Source organism: Ambystoma mexicanum, chromosome 7q (assembly GCF_040938575.1).
Source record: "Ambystoma mexicanum isolate Mex_15411 chromosome 7q, UKY_AmexF1_1, whole genome shotgun sequence".
In the NCBI taxonomy this organism is placed as follows: Eukaryota; Metazoa; Chordata; class Amphibia; order Caudata; family Ambystomatidae; genus Ambystoma; species Ambystoma mexicanum.
In genome coordinates, this window is record NC_090941.1 from 685,009,419 (window position 1) to 685,030,062 (window position 20,644).

A 20,644-nucleotide genomic window follows, 5' to 3' on the forward strand; every position below is an offset into this window, starting at 1 on the left:
GCTGTATGCTCCCTACGTTTCTCCTTTCCCCATGTTCCCTACTCTCATTCTGAACCAGTTGCGCCACACTTTCCTCTGCCAGCAATACCAGCCAACACTGCCTCAGGACGTCTCATCAACAGTACCTCATCTGAAGGGAACACTTCCGAGACTTCCACCGAGAAGTCACCCTGGGTACATGTTCTAAATTGACTTCCGGCCCTTCTGGGACTCTTAACTTCTACACTCATATTCTATGCTTAACAATACAGCAAACACGCAGCATTCACTCTTCAAGAAGACCTCAAACAGAAGCATGCACCTCTGCAACCAACTTACATACCATTGCCCAGCCAATGGCATCCTAACGCCATGGCACACGAGGCTCTCATCTGGCCACAGGTGCCTGTCTGCTCTTGGCACAGAACTTCCAAAAGCAGAGCTACATGCAAAGCTCGGGAAACCTCCGAGCTTCATGCATCGACACAACAGCTGTGCCATCCCTCCCCACTACCCTCACTTGCCCCCCCTCTCTTTTCATGTCCACCGGAGCACGTGGAGGCCATGCGTCAGCGATGCGCTTAACCACCTGACCGAGCAAGATCAGGCAACGTGCAACCACGACCTCAACTAAAATGCTGTGTGCAGAAAAAAGAAAGTAGGGGCATTTTTTCGGCCATGGATAGAGTTCCCGGTTGAAATCACAGTTTCCTCCAGCTCACGCACTCCATGTCGCATTAGCAATGCCCTTGATACAATCCTCTCTTCTCCAGCCCGTTTTTAGTGCATGTAAAGGCGGCCAATTGGGGCCGTGGCTGATATTCTCTGTGCAGTTTTAACCCCTTGTTTTTAGAAACTGTGTATAAAAGGTATTCCTTCCAAACGTGTTCTTTCAAAATTTCACATGGCGCATCGGCCTTGGCTCCAGCCGGTTGCTTTTCAGTCCTTGGAATGGCCGCAGAAGGGAAGGTTTCCCTAGAAACGCCTGAGACTCGGCAGGGACTGGCTACAGTGAGGTGTGTTTCAAACTCCATTTTGAGTCTGGAAGTGCGTTTCCTTTTGAAATTGATGACTTGAACACTGAGATAGGATTCAATTTATTGTATTCTAGACCTTAATCCCTGAACTACTTAAATGGCTAAAAGTGCCACACATTTGTAGAGCTGTATGTTAAAAACTGTTCAAACACAATGAAATGATCTGATCAATTGATTTATTTTTTACATGTATATAGCGCACAAGCAGCCCAAAGGCATCGTGGTGCTGTTACAAGCAAGCTTACATAGTTACAAGACGTTAAGGGAGGGGAGCGGAGGGGAACAGGGGAGAAGAAAGGGGTACGTTATGACCGAGGTTCGTGGTTACAGTGAACCTGGCAACGGTAGGGTAGCAGTTCATACCACAATAATGTAGCTAGTGGGGTTACAGTGACTGAAAGTAGTAAGTAGCAGTAACAAATGGGTGATAGGGTAGAGATAGGTAAAGGAAAAATACAGAAGGCCGGCTGGGAAGGGTGAGACTCTGGCCGCTGGTTAGAATGGGGTAAGTGGGATTAGTTGAAGAGCATGGTTTTGTTTTTGGGGTTTTCTGGAATAGCACCGGGGCCTACCAGTTCACACTTGTAACGTAGGCACAAAGCTATCCCTTCTGGTCTGTGCTTGACCTTTTAAAACCCAATGTCGGTTGTGCTTTAAAGTCTGCATTAGGGTGAAAAGTAGGCATGTGGGCATGCAATATAATGTGTTGATCTTTATTCTGGCACGTTTCTCCTTCCAATGTACTGCTTAGCAACCGAGGCACTCACAGTGAGGTAATGGAATTTGATGAAGATCACACAATATGTCATTGGTGAGCATTGCGTCATAATGCCCAATGGCTGAACCACTGCACAGCATTGCAGATGCTTGCCTAACCAATCACTCTGCACTTTGAGAAAAGCCATAATGATAGCTTGGAAACAAAATGCTTTCCAGGATGCCGTAATATGCGTACACATTTGTGCACAATTAATTCACAAGCTATCATTTAGTGGTCAGGAAATATATAGTCCGACGTTTGTGTTTAAACCCATGCTTCACCACCTGCCCTGCATGTGACTCTCAAATCTGAGTCCCTGATCTTACGAATGCCTTCGTTGTTATGGTGTTTTTCGGGTGTAGATGCTGGAATGCAGCTGTCGTGGAATGACCGCATGCTGAGTTACTCGACCAGAGTGTTAAATTTGCCTGTTTTGGAAATTTGCAAAGGATATCTCCATCCCAAGAATCCCTCCCACTTTGATTTTGGAAGAAACCTATGTTTTTTCCTCTTTTACAATGGATTTAAAATCCACGTCGTACAGCGCAGAATGGGGCCTGCTTCGTCTGTGTTCCTGACTCCGGCCAAACAGAAAGCGAGACCCCCAAATAAGCAAGCGCAGTTGGGTCAACTGGTTGGACTGAGTGCTGCATACTTGTTGAAGTGAAACAACACAATGGTGTTACTAATTTAGAAATGCAACTTTTTCCTTTGTAACTTTTTCTTTGTATGGTGAGGAATGGCCTTAAGGTTAGGACACTTGGGTTCAGCTACTGAATGTCCATGTGAGGTGGGTCTTTGTCCCTCTCCCCCAGTATCTGGGGGCTTTAGAGTATCTGAGGCCTCTAATCCAATGTTTCATGTGGCAGCAGTGTTGTAAAGCCTCTCTGTAGTCATCAGCAGCCAGCACTCCTACACAGAGCTGCTGTGGAGTCCAGATTGGTCCAGTTAAAGGCTTTATTATACAGTATGTACATATTCCAGTTACTCTTGTGGTATTTACAGTTACATATGGACAGGACAGGAACATGGATGAGTATTAACAGTACTAACAAAGGAGTAGGCCCACTGGCCATCCTATCATCCCAGCTCAGGCCCCCAACTGACACTCTCGGAACATTCACACACAGATCCACTCAACATTCTCCTGAGCTGCATTCATGCATCGACATTCTGATAGCAAGCACTCCAGGGCAATGACAAGACAAGACTGCAATATAACATCTCCCTTTCATACCAGATTCAACCACAACATAGCAGTCATTGAAATATAAGCATGTGATAGCCTAAACACGGCCTCTGTTGTCAGGTTACAGTCCAAAACAGGAGGCTAGCCGTTAAGGTGGTGATGCTGCTGAGCTGTGGTTGTCTCTTGCCCCGGCAGCATGACAACTGAAGCACTAACTCCTTATTAACCGGCAAGAGGCAGAGGTGGTGCCGGATACGAGCATGTCAAACACCCAATGCCATTTGAATATTCTGGAAGTGTTGCATAGTGTCATATAAAGCACCTAAATGAGCTGTTTGTATGGCTACTATTCACTGAGCACCCCAAGGGCTGGGAAAAGTTGGGATTCATTAGGGAATGCTTTTCGGAGTAGGATCTGGGGACAATGCCTTTATTAGCTAGAGTTCAGTCTTTGCCTATGTTGGAGTCAGATGCCCGTTACAGCAGCTTGGACCATGGTGGCATCTATCTGAACATGAGCCGTTCAGGCGAAAGGAAGGACATTTCACTCCTATCGGTGCTCGATGTGAAGAAGGGTAATCTCGTATGGTCCTATCCTATTGGGAGAAAGGAATGTGCCTCGGAGTCCTGACGCAAAATCGATTCCCTTCTTCTAAGTAGGAGATTCCTAGTGAAGTGTGGCTATCTTGAATAGTTCAACTCTTGGCAACCACTTCTGTCTGTGATGGGTGTGCATGCAGGATGAGTTGGAAATTAGCTCTTCCAAAAAGTCAGTGGCCATCATTGCAGTGGAAATCATTTGTAATCTCAGGACTATATGGAGCTTGCCCAAACTCGGTTCATGATGATTGTCAAATGTGTGTTAAGGTAGTTCCTGATTGCCTTCATGCGAATTCATAAGGGCAACATTGAGACTTCTAAGTTCATAATGCAGGATTTTTCCTCCATAGCAAATACTACAGATACTTGTTATTGACCGGTTCCTGAGTCATAGTTATGCCTGGAATTCCTCATGGTACTACTTACAATATCTTCTGTAAGGGTGCAGAAGTAAGATTATGACACTGGGGCAGAGGGAGGGGTGTAATTAGGAGTGTCGTGGTGATTATTTGAAACTTTTATTCAAGTGCAAAAATGAAAAGAAAACACTGTCTTACCCTAACTTTAAGAAGTGTTTCTCAGCCTCGACCGAAATAAATAGTGTCGGAAAGTCCAAAGCAAATGTCCCATTGTCAGAATCCCAACTCTGTTCTTCACACAAACTAAATGAAAAGGGGGTGTTTTTAGCCCAAAGGGAGTGACTCCCTTCCCAAAATACGGTTCTGGAATCTTCAGATCCTTAAGTGTTGGCAAATATCTCCCTTCCCTCGCCTTGTTCAGGCTTGAAATACAGTTCAACAATTGTTGGAGAAAACTATGTTCCCTAGTTGGCCTCTTTCCGGTCTCTGGGTCCCTGTCTCTGAGCCTGACGGGTAGACCTGGTTTCTTTTTCACCAGGCACAGTTGCAAAAAAAAAAAGGAGCTTGGATGCGTTTCCAAACTGGGGTGGGTCCACGACCCTGGTTGGCAGACCTGGCTTCCTCCTACTAGGCACTGCAACGAAAAAGAGTAGCTTAGATGCACTCCCAAGCTGTGGTGTCACATACTGACTTGGTTTACTCACCTGCCAAGTACAGCATTTATTAAATGTCACGCTCTCATTCCTCTTTATATGGATGCGGGTCCCAGACTTGCACTGCGGGTTTCCGCCAGTACGCCTCTAAACTTGGTTCACTGTTCTGCCAAGTATGATATGGCATTTATAACGCACCTCTACACAAGTGTTTCTAGGTGCCACAAGACAAGGGAGGAAACATATAGGTAGGTGCTGCCGACGAGAGGAGACTGATATGGATCTTTTTAGAGATTGGATTTAACCCTTGAAATCAATGAGACCAGAGAATTTAGACCCTCCAGGTCACATGTAAATGAATAAACGAACTAATACTGCCCTGATTGAAAAAGGCACAGTACATGCCGAAACACGTGTCTCATTAATGGGCTTTATGATCTAATAAATTGGTACGAATATAAACTATTTGTGGCTGAAGTTTACCTACTTAAGTGACACAGCCCATTTGTGAGAATTACAGCTTTCTTTCAATTTCACAGAGCAGGGGGAATTTTCTGTAGTCTCACGGCTATGCGACACACTTGAAAACTGGGCGCAGAGCCTTTAAAGTTGATATTCCAAGACACCATTGTGCCAAATAGGACAAGACAAACTATCCTACTATGCCTTGTGTCATTCAGATGTTGCAAGTGCAACAAAGAAAATTTCAGGATGGAAGGAGAGGGGAAGTGCAAGGGAGAGGAAAAGGTGAGGTTTTATTAGAGTAGCATGGCTCTGAGTAAAGAGCAGCCAAGGCAACGCGGCTCTGGGTAAGTGCAAGGAGGCGGGGGGATAGGGGTTACAGTTACGGCACTAAGTGCGCGGAAGGCCAGGAGACAGTGCAAAGGAAGACTGGTTGTGTAGCAGCCTGGTACCCAGTGAGGCTCTGAGGAAACCAAACAACCAGTCGGCGTAGCAGACAGGTCAGTTATCAAGAGAGCAAGAGAGGAGAAGGCAGAGGAGAAAAGGGGGGGGTTTAAGCTCTTTTCTGGAACTTCAGGAGGTCTAGCTCAAGTCTGTGAGGGGAAGGGAGGCCGTTCCAGAGGGAGGCACCTGCAGAGGAGAGAGATCTACTCCCACCCCCCCTCCCTCTTTACCAAGAGAAGCATCTGACCCTCAGGGAGTTGGAGGTAGCTGAGCGAAGGGCTCTAGAAGGAAGGTGTTTCGGAAGAAATAGTTAGATCTAGTGCGTGCCCCGGTGCCAGAAAGCCTTGTGGATGATGCAGAGGGTCTTGAAATTGATCCTTGCTGCCACTGGGAATGAGTGGAGAGGTTTCAGGGCTGGAGAGATACGGTTCCTGGGCTTGAGGCCAAGGATAAGTCTTGCAGTTCTGTTCTGGATTAGTTGCAGGGGGCGAAGAGTAGAGGTAGGCAGATTGAGAAAGAAGCTGTTGCAGTAGTCCACCTTGGTGAGAACCAGGGCCCTGGAAACAGTGAGCTTCTGGGGTAAAGTGAGAAAAGGTAAAATTCCTCTGAGGAGGTGCAGCTGGAAGTGGGCCTTTTTGGCAAGGTCTGTGATGTGAGTAGAGAAGGAGAGACTTGAGTTGAAGATGACAACAAAGTTTTTTGTCTCACTGGAAAGCGAGAGGCGAGGGCACAAGGAGGGCGGCCAGATTAAGCGAGGGAAAGTAGGAGCTGGGGTCCCAATGAGAAGGATCCCTGTCTTACTGGCATTAAGACAAAGACAGGTGGAGGCGCACCAATCATGAATCGCGGATAGACCGTCAGGACTGGGCGAGAGAGCAATAGGGTATTCTTTTTGATTTGGCTTTCTGAATGTCTTTTGACTTTCAACAGGGTCCCAAACACCATTCATGTGGCTTTTTAGGCTTACTTGCCTCCTCAAATTGTCTCTGCCACTCTACAGCGCCCCGTCACCTCCTTGTCCATCGGCATACCTTATTTTGTGGTCCGTGATGCGCTCTGGGCGCCTGCTGCCTGCAGTGGGGCTTTCCCTACTTCCTTCTCTTGTCTCCAGATGCCGGCGGCTCTGCTACGCCTGCTTCTTCCTTGTCAATGTGGGACCGTTTCTCCATGGGTTACGACCTTCAGGGATGCCAGGAGTGTCTTCCTTGCTGCTCATCATGCTGTCACTGCACACTGGACCAGCTTGACAGCGACCTCCTTCATGCTCGCCTCCCCAGAATGCCTCTCTCCTTCCCTGAGCGTACTCTCTCGCAATTTCTCCAGGGAGAGCTTGACACTTTGTCAAGTCTTTGTTTGCTTTTAACTTGGCTCCTTCCAAGCGGCTGTCGAGAACTACTAGAATGGGCAAAGTGATTCTGGTAAGTATTCTGTACTGCTCGCCTCCTCTTCCTCGTCCCGGTACTGATTGAGTTATGATGTTGTAACTCACTACAGATCGTCCTCGTCTCAGTACTCTCTACTTTGGTTTTACTACAGAAATGCATGGAATAGGAGGGTAGGGGTGGAGAGGGAGGAGGTTAAGAAGGGAGGGTGTTATAGGGATACCGCGTTCTCCCGATATTGTTGTGACTGGTCCCTCAGGGGGTTTCCTCACCCATGAGATCCACCCACTGAGTACCACCCCCAGGGGGACTATCGAGTAGCAACCTTACCTCCCTGGCCTCATAAGGGGGGTCCCTCTTTAGAAGCAGGTGAATTGCTGCAAATGGCATCCAGTGATGGATTGTATTGATTATATGATGTACTGTATCGAACGTTGTGTAAACAATTTTTATACAGAATAAAATATCAATTTATAAAATCTATATATCACTGCACAGCACATTCTGGATCGGAGGCGCAAATGGACCTTGCTCGTTGATGTCATTCCACCCAAATCCTATTCCCCAGATGATCTCACAAGATGCGAAATGGCATGAACGTTAACACCCAAAATCCCCTCCCCCGTCAGGGCAGGACGTGTTACAGGATTATTTTGAGACTGCAACTTATTTTTAAGTGGATATTGATAACGAGCACAAACAATTGCCCACTAAAACCTAGAAAGAGCTAAAGCCACGCTACTTTAAAAACAAAAAAAAGTACGTACTCTGGTTGTATCACCGGGTGAAGAAGGAAGTCAACTGGTGGAAGGGGGTGTGTGGTAGTTGTAGGCTATGAAGCGTTGCAACTGTCCTGTCTCGCCTCACCCACATACCGCCCTTGACCTCCCACTTAAAACGACAGCTTTTTGCTCTGTTGGGCGTGTGCATGTACCAGCGCTCTGCTGTGATTTTGAAGGTCTCCTGCACGTGTTCTGGTGACCTCCCGCTAGAGGGTAGTACATGTAACAGTGCCGATCCAGGTAGGGTTCTCTTTTCTAGGTAAATAGTGTCCTTTCTATGCTTGTTTTGCCTTCCAGGTTCATTTGATCATTGAGGGTTCGTGTTGCAATTTGGGTGCTATGTGCCCGATACCTAACCTCAATGGGAACCCTGAATTTTCATCTCAGTGCTGAATATAAGATCATAGCTTACATGGGCGTCCACATTATCATGCTGAAGTAGCCCATGAGATTGAGAGGCATGGCCAAGATTATATGCCATAGGACGTGTGCAATGTTCTTTCACCTTGTTCAAAATTATATCTATGTACAACTTTGCTGGTCCTATCAGGCTCTGGCTTCCTGTTACAAAAGCAGATGTTGATGTTGGGGGCTGAGATAATTTGTGGGACTTCCCTCCTGTGGTTTGGTGCACCTCTCATAAGCCACCACAAAGTGTTACTTAAGACACATGCGAGAGACAAAAGCTGCACTTACAAACCATACAGTGGACCTCCCCTTCTCCCCATCTACACCACCTAAATGTCAATGTTTCTGGACCTGTCTGCAACCTACGAAACTGTGTATCATGACAATTCCCCCCCCAAAATATGGAGAGTGACAGGGAATCAAAGAAATGCCCGGTGGTTGGTAAAATCAATCCTCCTAAACTGCGGCCAACAATTATAGCTTGGACCTATGAGATATTCATGGTCATGAGTTCTGTGTGACATACCAAGTGTGCACCATTGCCACGTAATGTACAAAAATGGCCTGTAGTAGAGCTATAGGTGACCCCCATGTGCACTTCCGAAGGAATACTGATGACGTCTAGGTTCAAACATTTCACTCTCCACCTGTAAAATGACCAAGCATTGGCAAAGCCGATAAGTTTTGGCCGTGTGATATGTTGAGTGCAGGCTAGAGTGTCTCAAATAACATTCATACCATGACTAAAGGACCGTAATAAATGTGACACCATTAAACACACTAACTTCCATTAAAGAAATTAACAGAAGGAAGCACTTGGAGTACAAGCAGCACTGTTCCATCAAGCCTCTGGCATCTAGGATTCTCTCCATAAAATTGACAGCAGATGCAGTTTAGATGCACCCATAATATACATTTTTCGGCAAATCACAATGCTAGAAATGTTATGTTATATGGCATTTATATAGCGCCTACTGCCATTGATATGTCTTCAAAGCGCTATGGGGGATGACCGCACTTTGGAAGATTGTAGTCTGAGATGTGAGAGGTGATGAAAGCGATTCTAAAATGTGTGTGTGCATTTTTGCCAGCAAGGGGAGGGTAGGGAGAGGCAAGGTTCCTTTGCTGCAGCAAGCCATAGTTATCTGGTGAGAGAATGGGTGCTGGGACAGATTGTCAATGGTAAGGGAAAGTCAGAATGGTTAGATTATGTCAACAGATGGTCCAAATTTTGTGTGGGTTTCAGCTGTTTTCTTTTGAAGGTGGTGATGCGTGTTTGTGTGTGTATAATCGAGTGGCATTTATTGAGAAATGGGGGGGGGGTGGGCTGTGCCCGGGCGAGCTACGGTTATGTTTCGTTGTGATGTTGTGCTTGACCTTCCAGGGGGGAAAGACTTATCCCTGGTTCGAAAGGTATTTTGAAGTGTAACATAAAGGCTAGACTGTGATGCATTCAATGCATTCCCTATAGGGGTGCATAATGGATCCGGGAGGTGGGCTGACTGTCAGGCTGTCTAAGGGAAGAGTCAGGTTTTTGAGAGTCTTCCTGAAGGCGAGGCGATCTTCTATACGACGCGTGGTTAAAGGGAGTGAGCTCCAGATGGTGAGTGTTTGGACTGAGGAGGTTTGGACATGTTTAGCCAAATCGCAATGCCTGAGATGTTCAAAGGGTGGGGAATAAGGACGCCTCCGTAAATTAAATGCATATTCGTCTACCAGCATCACGCTATTTTGCTCCATTATAAGCACTCGACTCACTACTGGCATGGTTCAGCATGATTTTCACAGCATTACACTGATACATACATGTCAACACACCATTCCATTCTGGAGATGCTAGTCTAGCCCTGTTTGTGTTTATTTGAATTGTGGGACATGTAGTCCTCGTTTAATAATGAGGATATCCAGGACCACAAGTTTCAGAATGCAAAGACGAAAATCCGGACTAGCATCGCCCGGATGGGACAGGCCATGTTTGCATGGTGGTGCTTCAAGGCCAGGCTCGCACACGGCATGCAGCAGTTAGCCGCAAATGCCTGGCGTCACTCTGTAGCCCCCACAGGTCCAAACCTCCCCCAGAACACGGGGAGACTCGCGCATATTGGCACACTCACTGCAACAAAGCACCGGACCCGGGCAAGTCGGTAAATGTCGACTCTTGATTTTAAATTACGTTTCGTGTTTTTTGAACTGCAAGTGACTGCTGCTGCTTTCGGCTTGACGGTTTGGGCGAGTTAGTCAGGATTTGTGTACAGATTAAACTGTGTATGGTTTTGCAACCGTAAATGTAGTGATGATGCCACGCCGACATGGGCGTCGTGTGCCCGAGCCAGCGCGCGCTGGTGTGGCAGTGTGATTTCTGCAGGATCGGAGTGATGCCATGTGTGTGCGCTGAGCGCGAGGTGCCCGAGGGGGTTTACGAGTGCTGTCATTGAACCGATGCGGGCACTTGAATATTTCCGGCAGTTGGCGGGGCTATGCTCATGAGAGGCCTTTCAAAATAGAGAGCACTGCCCATGTACACTTTCTGCTGCCAAAGTCTAGCCATTTGGCGATGCAGTCGGCGACTTCGTAAACACTTCAGCGTGTTATTCTATGCCCTTGGAATTGTTGGGTTACGTTTCAAGTCATTATGTTTAGCAACCAGAAGTACAGCGTAACCGTGGGTCTTTTCTTTGCAAACCTCAAACTGTAACCACGTTTCCTCCACAAAGCAAGCGTTGATCTTTTCGTGTATGTGCCGGGGTTTTTGCGTGTTTGGTGTAGAAGACCAAATCCTGTTTGGTGGACGGAATAAACTCGCTCGTCTGCCGCGCTATGGTTCCAGCCAAGTGGAGCGGGTGCTCGCAGAGGGCTGGCCGTGCTCCGCGCTTCCCCCCTAGGGGCGCCCCACGCTGTCGTCACAGATGCCACCAAAACTCGCAGCTTCTGCCGCCGCGCCGCGCCGAGCTGTCATTTCCCGGCCAGGCTCGGGACTGCAGGCAGGCAGAGCGGATCAGAGTGCGCGCAGCCCGGCTGCCTCACAACGCACCCAGCTTCTCGGGCGCGCGGGCGCTGTTTTTTTTTGTCCTGGGATTCTGTTCTGGACTAAGCTGCTGCTCTTTGAGGCGGGACGCTGGTGTTGTGGGCACCCTCGAGGGCAGCATGGTCGCCAGGGGGGAGATGGCACGCTTTTGGAGTCTGGAGAGCCTTCAGACAGGTGCGTAGCTGGTCCTGCGAAAGCAACTGTAGTGTGCTCCTAATTTCTAATCCAATAGCTTTTTTTCTCCACCTGTTATAGATTTCAGCTCAATCCGTTTTAAATGTTCTTCCCTGGTTTCAAATTCTTGATTATCCATCATAAACAGCTGGATACTCGCCATCAAAATTACTTTTTCCTTACCGCTGCGAAGGAAACGCCAAGGATGCATTGTTTGGTGCCTATAAACTGAAACCTGGGAGGACCACTGACATTTGGCAGCCACCCGACTCGAAATGTTTCAGATCATTTCTGAAATTGTATTTTTTGTAAACATTTCCCAGATGCTAAATAATGGAATATCTGACGGAAGCCTCCATTAGTGGTCTCCAAACTGTGGGGCTGGCTCTTCAAAAGGGAGCATGGTGACTGCTTTTAGTAGAAAGTGATGGGGCCCGTAACACTATTTCTACTCCAGGGGGACTCGACACCAATCATTTTGCTGGGCGAGGGGGTTTCAGCATACACAAGTTTGACCACCACTGCACCACACAGCCACGCTCCTCCTATATGAGCAGTGTGGTGTAGACTTTGCGGCATCGTTTGCGTTGAGTTTATTCGCATATAGCACAGCAATGCAAGTGCCGGTAACCTTTCCCAGAGGGAAGCCGCTAACCGATGTCGGGTAACCCTGTGCCTGTGAGGAAACCTGCTGTTCACGAGCACAAGGCACACATTGTTGGCTTCTTGGGATCCACCCAGCTATTTTGGCTACAGCTTAAAGGGACGCACACATTTCTCGTTGTGAAAAGTCAGTGCGACTGTTCCACTTTCGGTGGGAGTTCAGTCGTTGCTGCACATTGTGTGAAACCACGCGGTGCAGGTTTACATCCTGCTCAGCACTAGCTTCGATGTAAGGTGCAATGCCAGGGTAATGTCTCCTTAGAATAGGCCGTGTTTGAGATGATTTGGACCGTAGGTTTCAGTCTACTCCAATGGCTGGTTTGCTCAGCAGGTCTATGCACTGCACGCTTGTGTGTTCATCTGTGTGGATCTGTGCCACCCTGAGGTTGTATGCGTCTTTGACCAGTCTGTGACGCTCCCTACAATTGAAAAGCTGTAGACGTGCATGGGAAAAGTTATGACAAGCAAACCACTGCTTCTGTGGGTGCGGAGAGCAAGGATGTGAACTAGTTCACCTAGGGCCCATCACAGTTTCCTGTATAAAGTAACCACAGTAGATAGCTAAGCAAAATTAGCGTTTTCTTGTATCTCGGGCAATCCTGCTTGAAGTCCTGATCCAGTTAATTATTTTTGAGAGATCTCTAATTTTCTTAGCCCCCGGTCCCCCGTTATTTTATTTTATGTTGCAGAAACTGCACACATTTGATTCTGCACATGGCCCTATACTGCAATATTATTCCTTCAGTCACTGTTTTGTGTATGCAACGTTGGTACTTTGGATGTATTAGGGATGCAAAGGTATAATTATTTAACATCGTAGCTCAGAAAAGTAGTAATACATTGTTTTGGGTGTTTACAGAGCTCGAGTGGAGCACATTTTTTTTTCATTTTTAAAACATGTCTTTTTAGTGTACCAAAAAACATTGTTGCGCTTATGTTTTGGAGGGTAAATAATTTCCCTTATCACGTGGTGGTGCACAGGTTCAGTGTCACATCCCTATTTTTAAACACACACATAGGTTTGAAGATTTTAAAATTACAACATTTTTTATCTCATCAGGAATGCAGTAAGCCAGCGTAATCTGTTCTGCTTCGGGAGTACAATAAAAGCATTGTGCTTTCAAGAATATTGAGGTTCATGTTTTCGTACTTTAAAGTGTATTTGACGGATTGGTCATTAACTCGATAATACTTGCACCCCATGTGCATATGTATTCTTTCCTGGGATGATACAAAGCGAAGCGACATGTTGCCTCCTAACCCCACCCCCCCATAAAATGTGGGCAGATTTGCTATTTAATGAAGCAAAAGGGTTCCTCCTGTTTCCTGATGCTGTTGTCCTAGGCAGCCCAGAATAGCGACTTACCGGGTCATTGTCTGGTGCCGTCAACGATTCAACAATGAAGTGACAATATACATGTGTATTTAGTGCCGGCATGATGAATGCGTGAATGGGATTTATAAAGTGCACACATACCCGGGAAGCAACCAAGCGCTGTACAAAGGGGTTATAAGTAGGATGCAGTGGGTAGCTGAGGAGCTAGGATGGGTAGGCGGCGGGGGAGAGGGCCTAACTCCAGAGGATGACAAAGGGTTGTGTGACGTGATCAGAGTGGCAGCTGTTATTTGAGCAGGCCTGATAGCTGTGCTTATTGGAAGAAAACCTGTGCAATGTTTCCGTGAATAGTGTATGTCTAGCATAGTGAATGTCAGGGACGTCATTTCACCAAAATGCCAGGGGTAGCGGAAGTGACCTCACATGACCTTTGCCCTGTGATGACATCACAGGAAGTGGTGTCATTTGACCCCCCACCTCGAAGTGACATCACGGGAAGTGATGAAACACAACCTTTCACCCCATGACAAAACCGGAAGGGACATCACATATTGTTTCTAAGTACACTACAAAAAATATGGTTGCGATACCACTAGAATGTTATATACATTTCCTACAAGAATAGATCACCATATGTATCGTTGATATCAGTGTGTATAGGACCATATTACCAAATTACTGAGAATGCAAGCAGACGTCCAAGGCCAAATGATAATGATATGTTATTATATAGCACTTATGCTTAAGCGCTTTATATAGATCAATTGTACATACAATATCACCCAACCTGTGTTGGTATTCATTTATCGACCTCAGAAGGGTGAAAGGCTGAATTGAGCTGTTAGGCTAAATCAGTGACTTACTACCTGAAGTGTGCCTGGAAATAAACCTTTGAGTCTAGCAATTATTAGATAGAATTCCAGAAAGACAAATTATGTGTTATTCCTATTCTTTCTATATCTTTCCGCAAACTGCTGAAAACCTGGCTCTTCCCCTAAAACCAACCAGCAACTAAAATAACCCAAACAGACAAACAGCACCTCAACGACACCAACCCAACAAACTACCTGAGGTATAAATGGACAGCTAATAACCCCGAATATAAACTAGAAAGACAAACGGAATTAAACGAGTAAAGTAGATCAAAACAGTGAAGTGGATAATAAGAATAAATCATAGGGAAACAGTAAGGAGTTGTAAACTACTGAAATGCACATAATGCATGAGGAGGGAACGAAGTGAATGGCATCGATGAAATAGTTGGAATGGATGAAGCGTGTTGAACAGATGAATGCACTGAGTGGAAGAATGCATGAGTGGAGGAACAGATGACTACATAGATCGAATGAGTGGGTAAATTGAATGAGTATGTAGATCGGATGAAGGTATAGAATGGATGAACATGTTAAGCGGATGAGCGTGTAGAGTGTTTGGGTATGTAGATCGGACGAACGCGTATGAGGGCAAAAATACAGAGAAGCGAATGCAGAACTGATGAATGTACTGAACGTATGAGCGTGTAGAGTGGATGAATTTATAGAACAAGATTACTCTGTATTAGCGAATGGGGGCTGATGAGTGCATATTAATGTTGAATGCGTGGAAAGCACGAGTGCATTGAGCGGATGAGTACGGCTAGCGGATGAGTACGAGGAACTGTTGAGCGCAGGGAGTGGATGAGTGAAGCAAGCGAATGAGTGTGAGAGCGGACGAGTTGAATACGTAGAAAACACGAGCGCATAGAGCGGGTGAGTCCGGGGAGCAGGTGACTGTGCACAGTGGGTGAATGCGAAATACAGGCACAGACAGGGTGCATGCGTGGGGCAGACAGAGCATGCGTGGGGCAGGGCGGACTGGAATGCATGAGTGCGTCGAGCAGACCTGAGTGTGTAGCTCTGTCAGGGATGCATGGAATGAATAAAAGTCAGTAGAATTGACTGGAGCGCATAGAACCTGCGCGACGCACATGGTATGGTCTGAATGCAGGGAATGTTTGAAAGAGCATGTAACCCATCATATCACACCCCACTCTTACTCCCTTCTTTACACCACCACTAAACTGGAATACAGAGATACTATGACACCATTCGGTATAACTGTTCTCATACCAACACCTCCCGCTCACTTCCCATCACTCTAAGTAAACATTGCTGGTTACTCACCCCCAGCCAGGCGTTCTCCTCAGGCCTAACGCAGCCACAGTCGGTCTGGATAAATCCTGCCAGCCGAACACTTACCCCTGATCTCAACCACCACACCTACCGCTAAGAAGCAGCTATTTCACGTATACCGCACCAGCTGCACACATACCCGGTGCGCACACGCGCCGTTGACTCTCCCTACTGACCTGAACTTCGGTTCCCAAGGGCGTTCAACCTACCAGCGCCTTCAGACATACCAATGGTATATAAGGTGCTATATAAGTTCAAAAAAACATAACATAACATTTAGCATCACTCCTCAGTGATACAGCTGCCGAACCCCATTTTTTTTTTTTATTTTATTTTAAAAAAGCCTGCACAAGAATGTCAGCCACTCCAAAAATAAAGAGCCACATGACACTGGCCACAGCACAGGAGCTTACATTTAAAAAGTTAAAAAAAATCTTTTTTTCTAGGGGTAGCAAGGGAGACATCAGGGGTCACAACTGCGACCCCTGGCAACCCCCAAATGACATCCCTGGAATGTGCCCACATTTGACCCCCAGGGTTAAGAGATTACACAGATACAGACTGTTAGGGTACAGCTTTTCTATCCAAACCCTTTAGTTGTCGGGACATTTCTAAAACTTCAAAGATCCAGCTCCAAGAAATTTCTTTTGAGGCGATTGGATGTGGACTTCTCGGCTGGATGAGATGAGTGTGGCTAAAAGCAGAGAAGAAATCAGAAATGTGCAACAATGACTCAAAGATTCTACTGCACCCTCACGGCGACTCAAACTATGCGCAGCAAGTGGGTGGTGAGTTGCTGGCACACTGAGCAAAACAGCTGGCTTCACCTGAATGACAACAAGACTTAGGTTCTGCTCTTATGCTCCTGTAGCCCAGACACACTCCCATTCACAGGCCCTCTCCCCTCCGCCACCTCTCCCATTCTTGGGCCCTCTCCCCTCCGCCACCCCTCACCACGGTTGTGGCCCCAAGCCAGTGGTCTATGCAAAGAACGTGGGCTATCGTAATTTCACTTTCGAACCATAGGTGTACGCATTGTTAAATCTGCGCATGACCAGTTCTAAACGCGCCCAAACCTTCCATCCGCGTGGCCGCGATCATTGTAATTCTCTGGCGTGTCTGTTTACCTGAATTTATACCCAAAACCGAAGCCGTGCCTTTTCAGACTGTTCCTGCTGGAGCCATGCAACTTTCATCAGCTATCCGAAAATGCGATCGTCCAATCCCTTTCAGGATGGACCTTGGATGAATGCCTAGATGATCGAATGTAGAGTGAACAGTTCCATATGAAAATGACTGCTTTCATACACGCCAAGTCTGTATTTAATGTATTGGTTTTGTTTCTTTTTACCTTCATGTGGATTGTTGGCCGATTGTCTTACTTCCTTTCTCCACCCTTGCCACCCTTCTTGATTATGCCTCGCCCTGGCTGTTCTTTCTGTATTACTGTTTTGGAAGTTTGCCTTTCCCCTTCACCCTCTAGAGGGGAAGTGCCCCTCCCCACCCCCCATGTCTCCCTAAAAGGAGGTATGTCTGAGGAAAGTGGGGCGGGGAAGGTGAAAGGTGATTAGTTCTCCTCATAGTGGATCACAGAGGAAGGGGTAGAAACTCGGGCAGGGATGCATGGTATCCAAGCGGGATCTCCTTGGATGGCCACTCCCCCATGATGCTGCCATGACGCTGCTCGATGGATAAGCCCAGCAGACAACCACATAGCGTGTTTGGTACAGCAAAGGGGCCAAACCTCAGTAAGACGGCTAAGAAAGTTGAGTGCTTGCAAGAGTGTGTGTGTTGCGTGTTTGAATTCTGGTCGGGTTAGGGCAGTCTTTGATATTCATACCATTTTATTCGAGTAGCAATAACATCGATTAAAGGGACCATTCAGTTGATGGACATAAATTCAGCTGACATTTCTATTAGACTTGGCAACATAAATGCTTACTGATTTCTGTTTGTATTCTAGTGTTGAAGTATTCCCCTTCTCCAAGTGGTTTGATTGCTTGCTGTTTGTATATAATATTTCCTTTCATATATTCCTGTTCCACACCCAAGTGGTGTGGGGTATTGTGTGGTTTTTTTTCCAGAGATTTTTCTATGCTTACAGATGTTCATTCTCTTTTTAAAAAGTATCTTCAGATGGTGTGGCTGAGTCGTCTGCCCTAGTGGATGATAATGGCAGTGAAGAAGATTACAGCTTTGAGGAGGTCTGCCAGGCCAACCCTAGATATCTGCACCCGGGAGGAGAGCATATAGCCATCGACAAGGTAAGCTGTAGCGTGTGCAGTTCTTTGTAGTGTGTAGTAAAGGGGAAACTGTATGGTTTTGGCTTGTGCATGTATATGTACATTTTAATTCGTCATTGCAGTGTGCAGATTACATAACCCCAAACGTCATTGATGCTGTTGATATGTTGCATAGACTCTCCAGCCACCCATTGGAGGTTCTGCTCTGAACAACAGCGGAAGTGAAACACATAGAACAATAGAAAACAGAGGGAGCAGCTCAGATCATAGTCGGTGGTGCAAAGAAGTTTATTTAAATGTGTTTTGTTATGTTATTGAATTCTTATATGGCGCAACACGGCCACAGGCTTCAGTGCGCTGCAAGAAAGAGGGCCAATACGAGGGGTCAGGACCAGGACTGAAAACCGAAAGCAATTCCAATCTAATCATTAGAATTAAAAAAAGAATGTCCTAACAGCCTTTTTGAAGCCTGCAAGACTAGCCGCAAGGTGGATGCAGACGGGTATGAAGTTTCGAACGGGGTTTAGACGAAAAGATCGTATCTAAAATGCCAAAGGCACGTTTAGTGCACATTTGGCATTGTAGATCAGATCTTGCACATAATACCAAACAGGGTTGCAGGGGTGTCCCACGCACCTCCAGTTCGGTATTCTGGGCTGCAGGGGATGGTCCCCTGCATACATTATAGGCAGTGTGGCGGACAAACGAAACGGCCAAAATGCCAAACGACCGAATTACAAAATGCAGGCTAGTGGGCTCTGTGATTTATTCAGTCTTTTGGGATACGTTATTTTAGTGTACATCCTCCAAAGGAGCAGGGCCTGAAGGGGAAAAACACCGGCCACCAACAATTCTCATCTTATGCCGGGGGACAAAGTTTAAATTGCTCGCTGGACCTCAGAGTGCAAGTAGCAGTGTTCTTTCTTAATCTATTAGCTAAGAGGCTGGGTGCTTGGCTGGTAAGGCATTTGTATGACAAAGTCAAGACTTTATGAGAAATGCGATCGCAAATAGTCAGCCAGTGCACTTCTCGTCTTGACTGAGTCACATGGTTGCGCGGACCCAAATTGCAAATATTCTGACCGCAATGTTTAGTACTACCTGAAGGCTATGAAGGTTTTTCTTTGAAGTGCCTGTCAATAGACATTACAATAATGAATTAACGAGTGCTGCAGCTAATGAAGCAATATGTTCTAGATACAAATAAGGTTTGATCTGTCTCAGAAGTTTATTAATGTATGAACATGAAGATTCTATTTGTGAAACATGTTGATTCATGGTCAGGCCAGAGTCTAGTGTGACACCAAGAGTTTTTGCATGTGGGCTGACCGCAATAGGGCAGTTGGATATAAGAAAATGGGAATACCGTGCTTCAAGTTTCAAAGTTCTTTGTGGGGATCCTACAATCGTACATTCTGTATTCTCGTTATTCAGCGCCAGTGAGTTAGTCATTCAGTGCTGGATCATTTCATAGACGCTATTTAGGCAAAGAAGATCAATCTCATAATCTCCATCAAGTTCCAGGATAAGCTGGGTGTCGTCTGCATAATTAGTGTAGACGACACCAGCAGTATCGAGCATGTCGAACAGCAGACTGCTATAAATGTTATATAGAATAGGCGAAAGACAGGCACCCTGTGGAACTCCACATAAAAGGGTCTCCGTAGGGGCCTTAAAGGTGTCAATAGCCACCTGTACTGTTCTAGGTCAAGAAATGAGGCAAGCCAAGAGACTGTGGCTTCTGAGCAGCCAACCTGGTGTCTCATCCTGTCCTATAGGAGGGAATGATCCACCAGGTCAAAGGCAGCCAACAAATCTAGCAAAACCAGAAGAGCAAGCTTGCCCCTTTCTACTATGTGTGCCAAGTTTGCACGTAGGACAATCGGGGCTGTCTCCATGCCATGCATGGCACGGAATCCAGATTGACGTGAACTTAAAAGGCCATGTCGTTCGACATGTTCTTGAAGTTGTAAATAAGCGATCTTGTCCAGTATCTTCAATAAAAATGGTAAATTGGTAATGGGTTGATAATTACCAACATTCCCGGAATCTAAGGTAGGCTTCTTCAGAGCAGGTGTTATCCACGCATCTTTCAAGCCAGAAGGAAGAACAGATGTTCTAAAGGACGAGCTAATGATTTTAAACAAGATGGGGTAAGCAAGTGAATAGAGTCCTGAATGAGACTTGTGCAACATCCTGTTTTGTGCAATATCCTCTTCCATTGGTGCGGGGACAGCTCACAACGTGCAACGCACTGGAAACAGAAATGGTCTTACACTACAAGTTGTAAATTGCACTTTTTTTTAAAGAAAAATCCCACACATGTTGTGGCTATGCAGCATCCACATAGTTCGGGCCAGCCTTTGGTTTTCAACCTCTTTCTTTTCAGGTTTCGTCCCACCAATGCCACAGACACGGCTCTGTTGCAGCGTGGGATGATACCGTGGCATTTTCCAATGACCATAGCTCTACATTCTGATTCTGTTTGGTGTTTTCTAAAGCATGTGATGTTCAAAGGCCTTCTACCCTAGTGCATTGCTTATGTTTGATGGCTGGAATGTTGGTCTATGCGAAGAGGTTGAACCAAATGTTGCCATTTGCCGGCAAGACCGTTTCATTGGAATTACTTACACAGCTGATGCACTCGGCCCTACCCCAGTGCAATCATCCAAAGTAGAAGGGGCAAAGAACTTGAATTAACATCCGTGTTGGATATTTAGTAATATCAGTATGGGAGAATGCCATGCTCTGAAACGTAATAAAGCTCAGACGTCATCTGGCAATGTGGCATCTTGCATATACTGGGGTGTCTAGAGCAGAACGTTTTGTACATTTGCATCCAACAGGAATGCACAAATTGGATAGGCCCCAAAAAAAACCACTCAAAGATAGTGTTTTATCATTTTTGTGTTACCATGTTCTTGGGGTTCTGTTATTGTGTAAGATAAAAAATGGTAGACATGTCTGAAAAGTGTTC

The 20,644-nt window shown here is 46.1% G+C and overlaps 1 protein-coding gene across 6 annotated transcripts in view; it reads left to right on the forward strand.

The window, feature by feature from the left end:
- Window positions 1–20,644, forward strand: part of SPATA13 (spermatogenesis associated 13) — a 183,053-nt gene that overhangs the window by 96,465 nt on the left and 65,944 nt on the right. For 5 of the 6 annotated variants that reach the window (XM_069640701.1, XM_069640700.1, XM_069640703.1 and 2 more), the window contains one exon: window positions 17,552–17,688. In XM_069640701.1, coding sequence (XP_069496802.1) covers window positions 17,552–17,688 — 137 coding nt within the window. Of the gene's footprint in view, window positions 1–10,850; window positions 11,255–17,551; window positions 17,689–20,644 lie in introns of those variants that run through there. The other variant, XM_069640705.1, reaches the window with a different exon arrangement.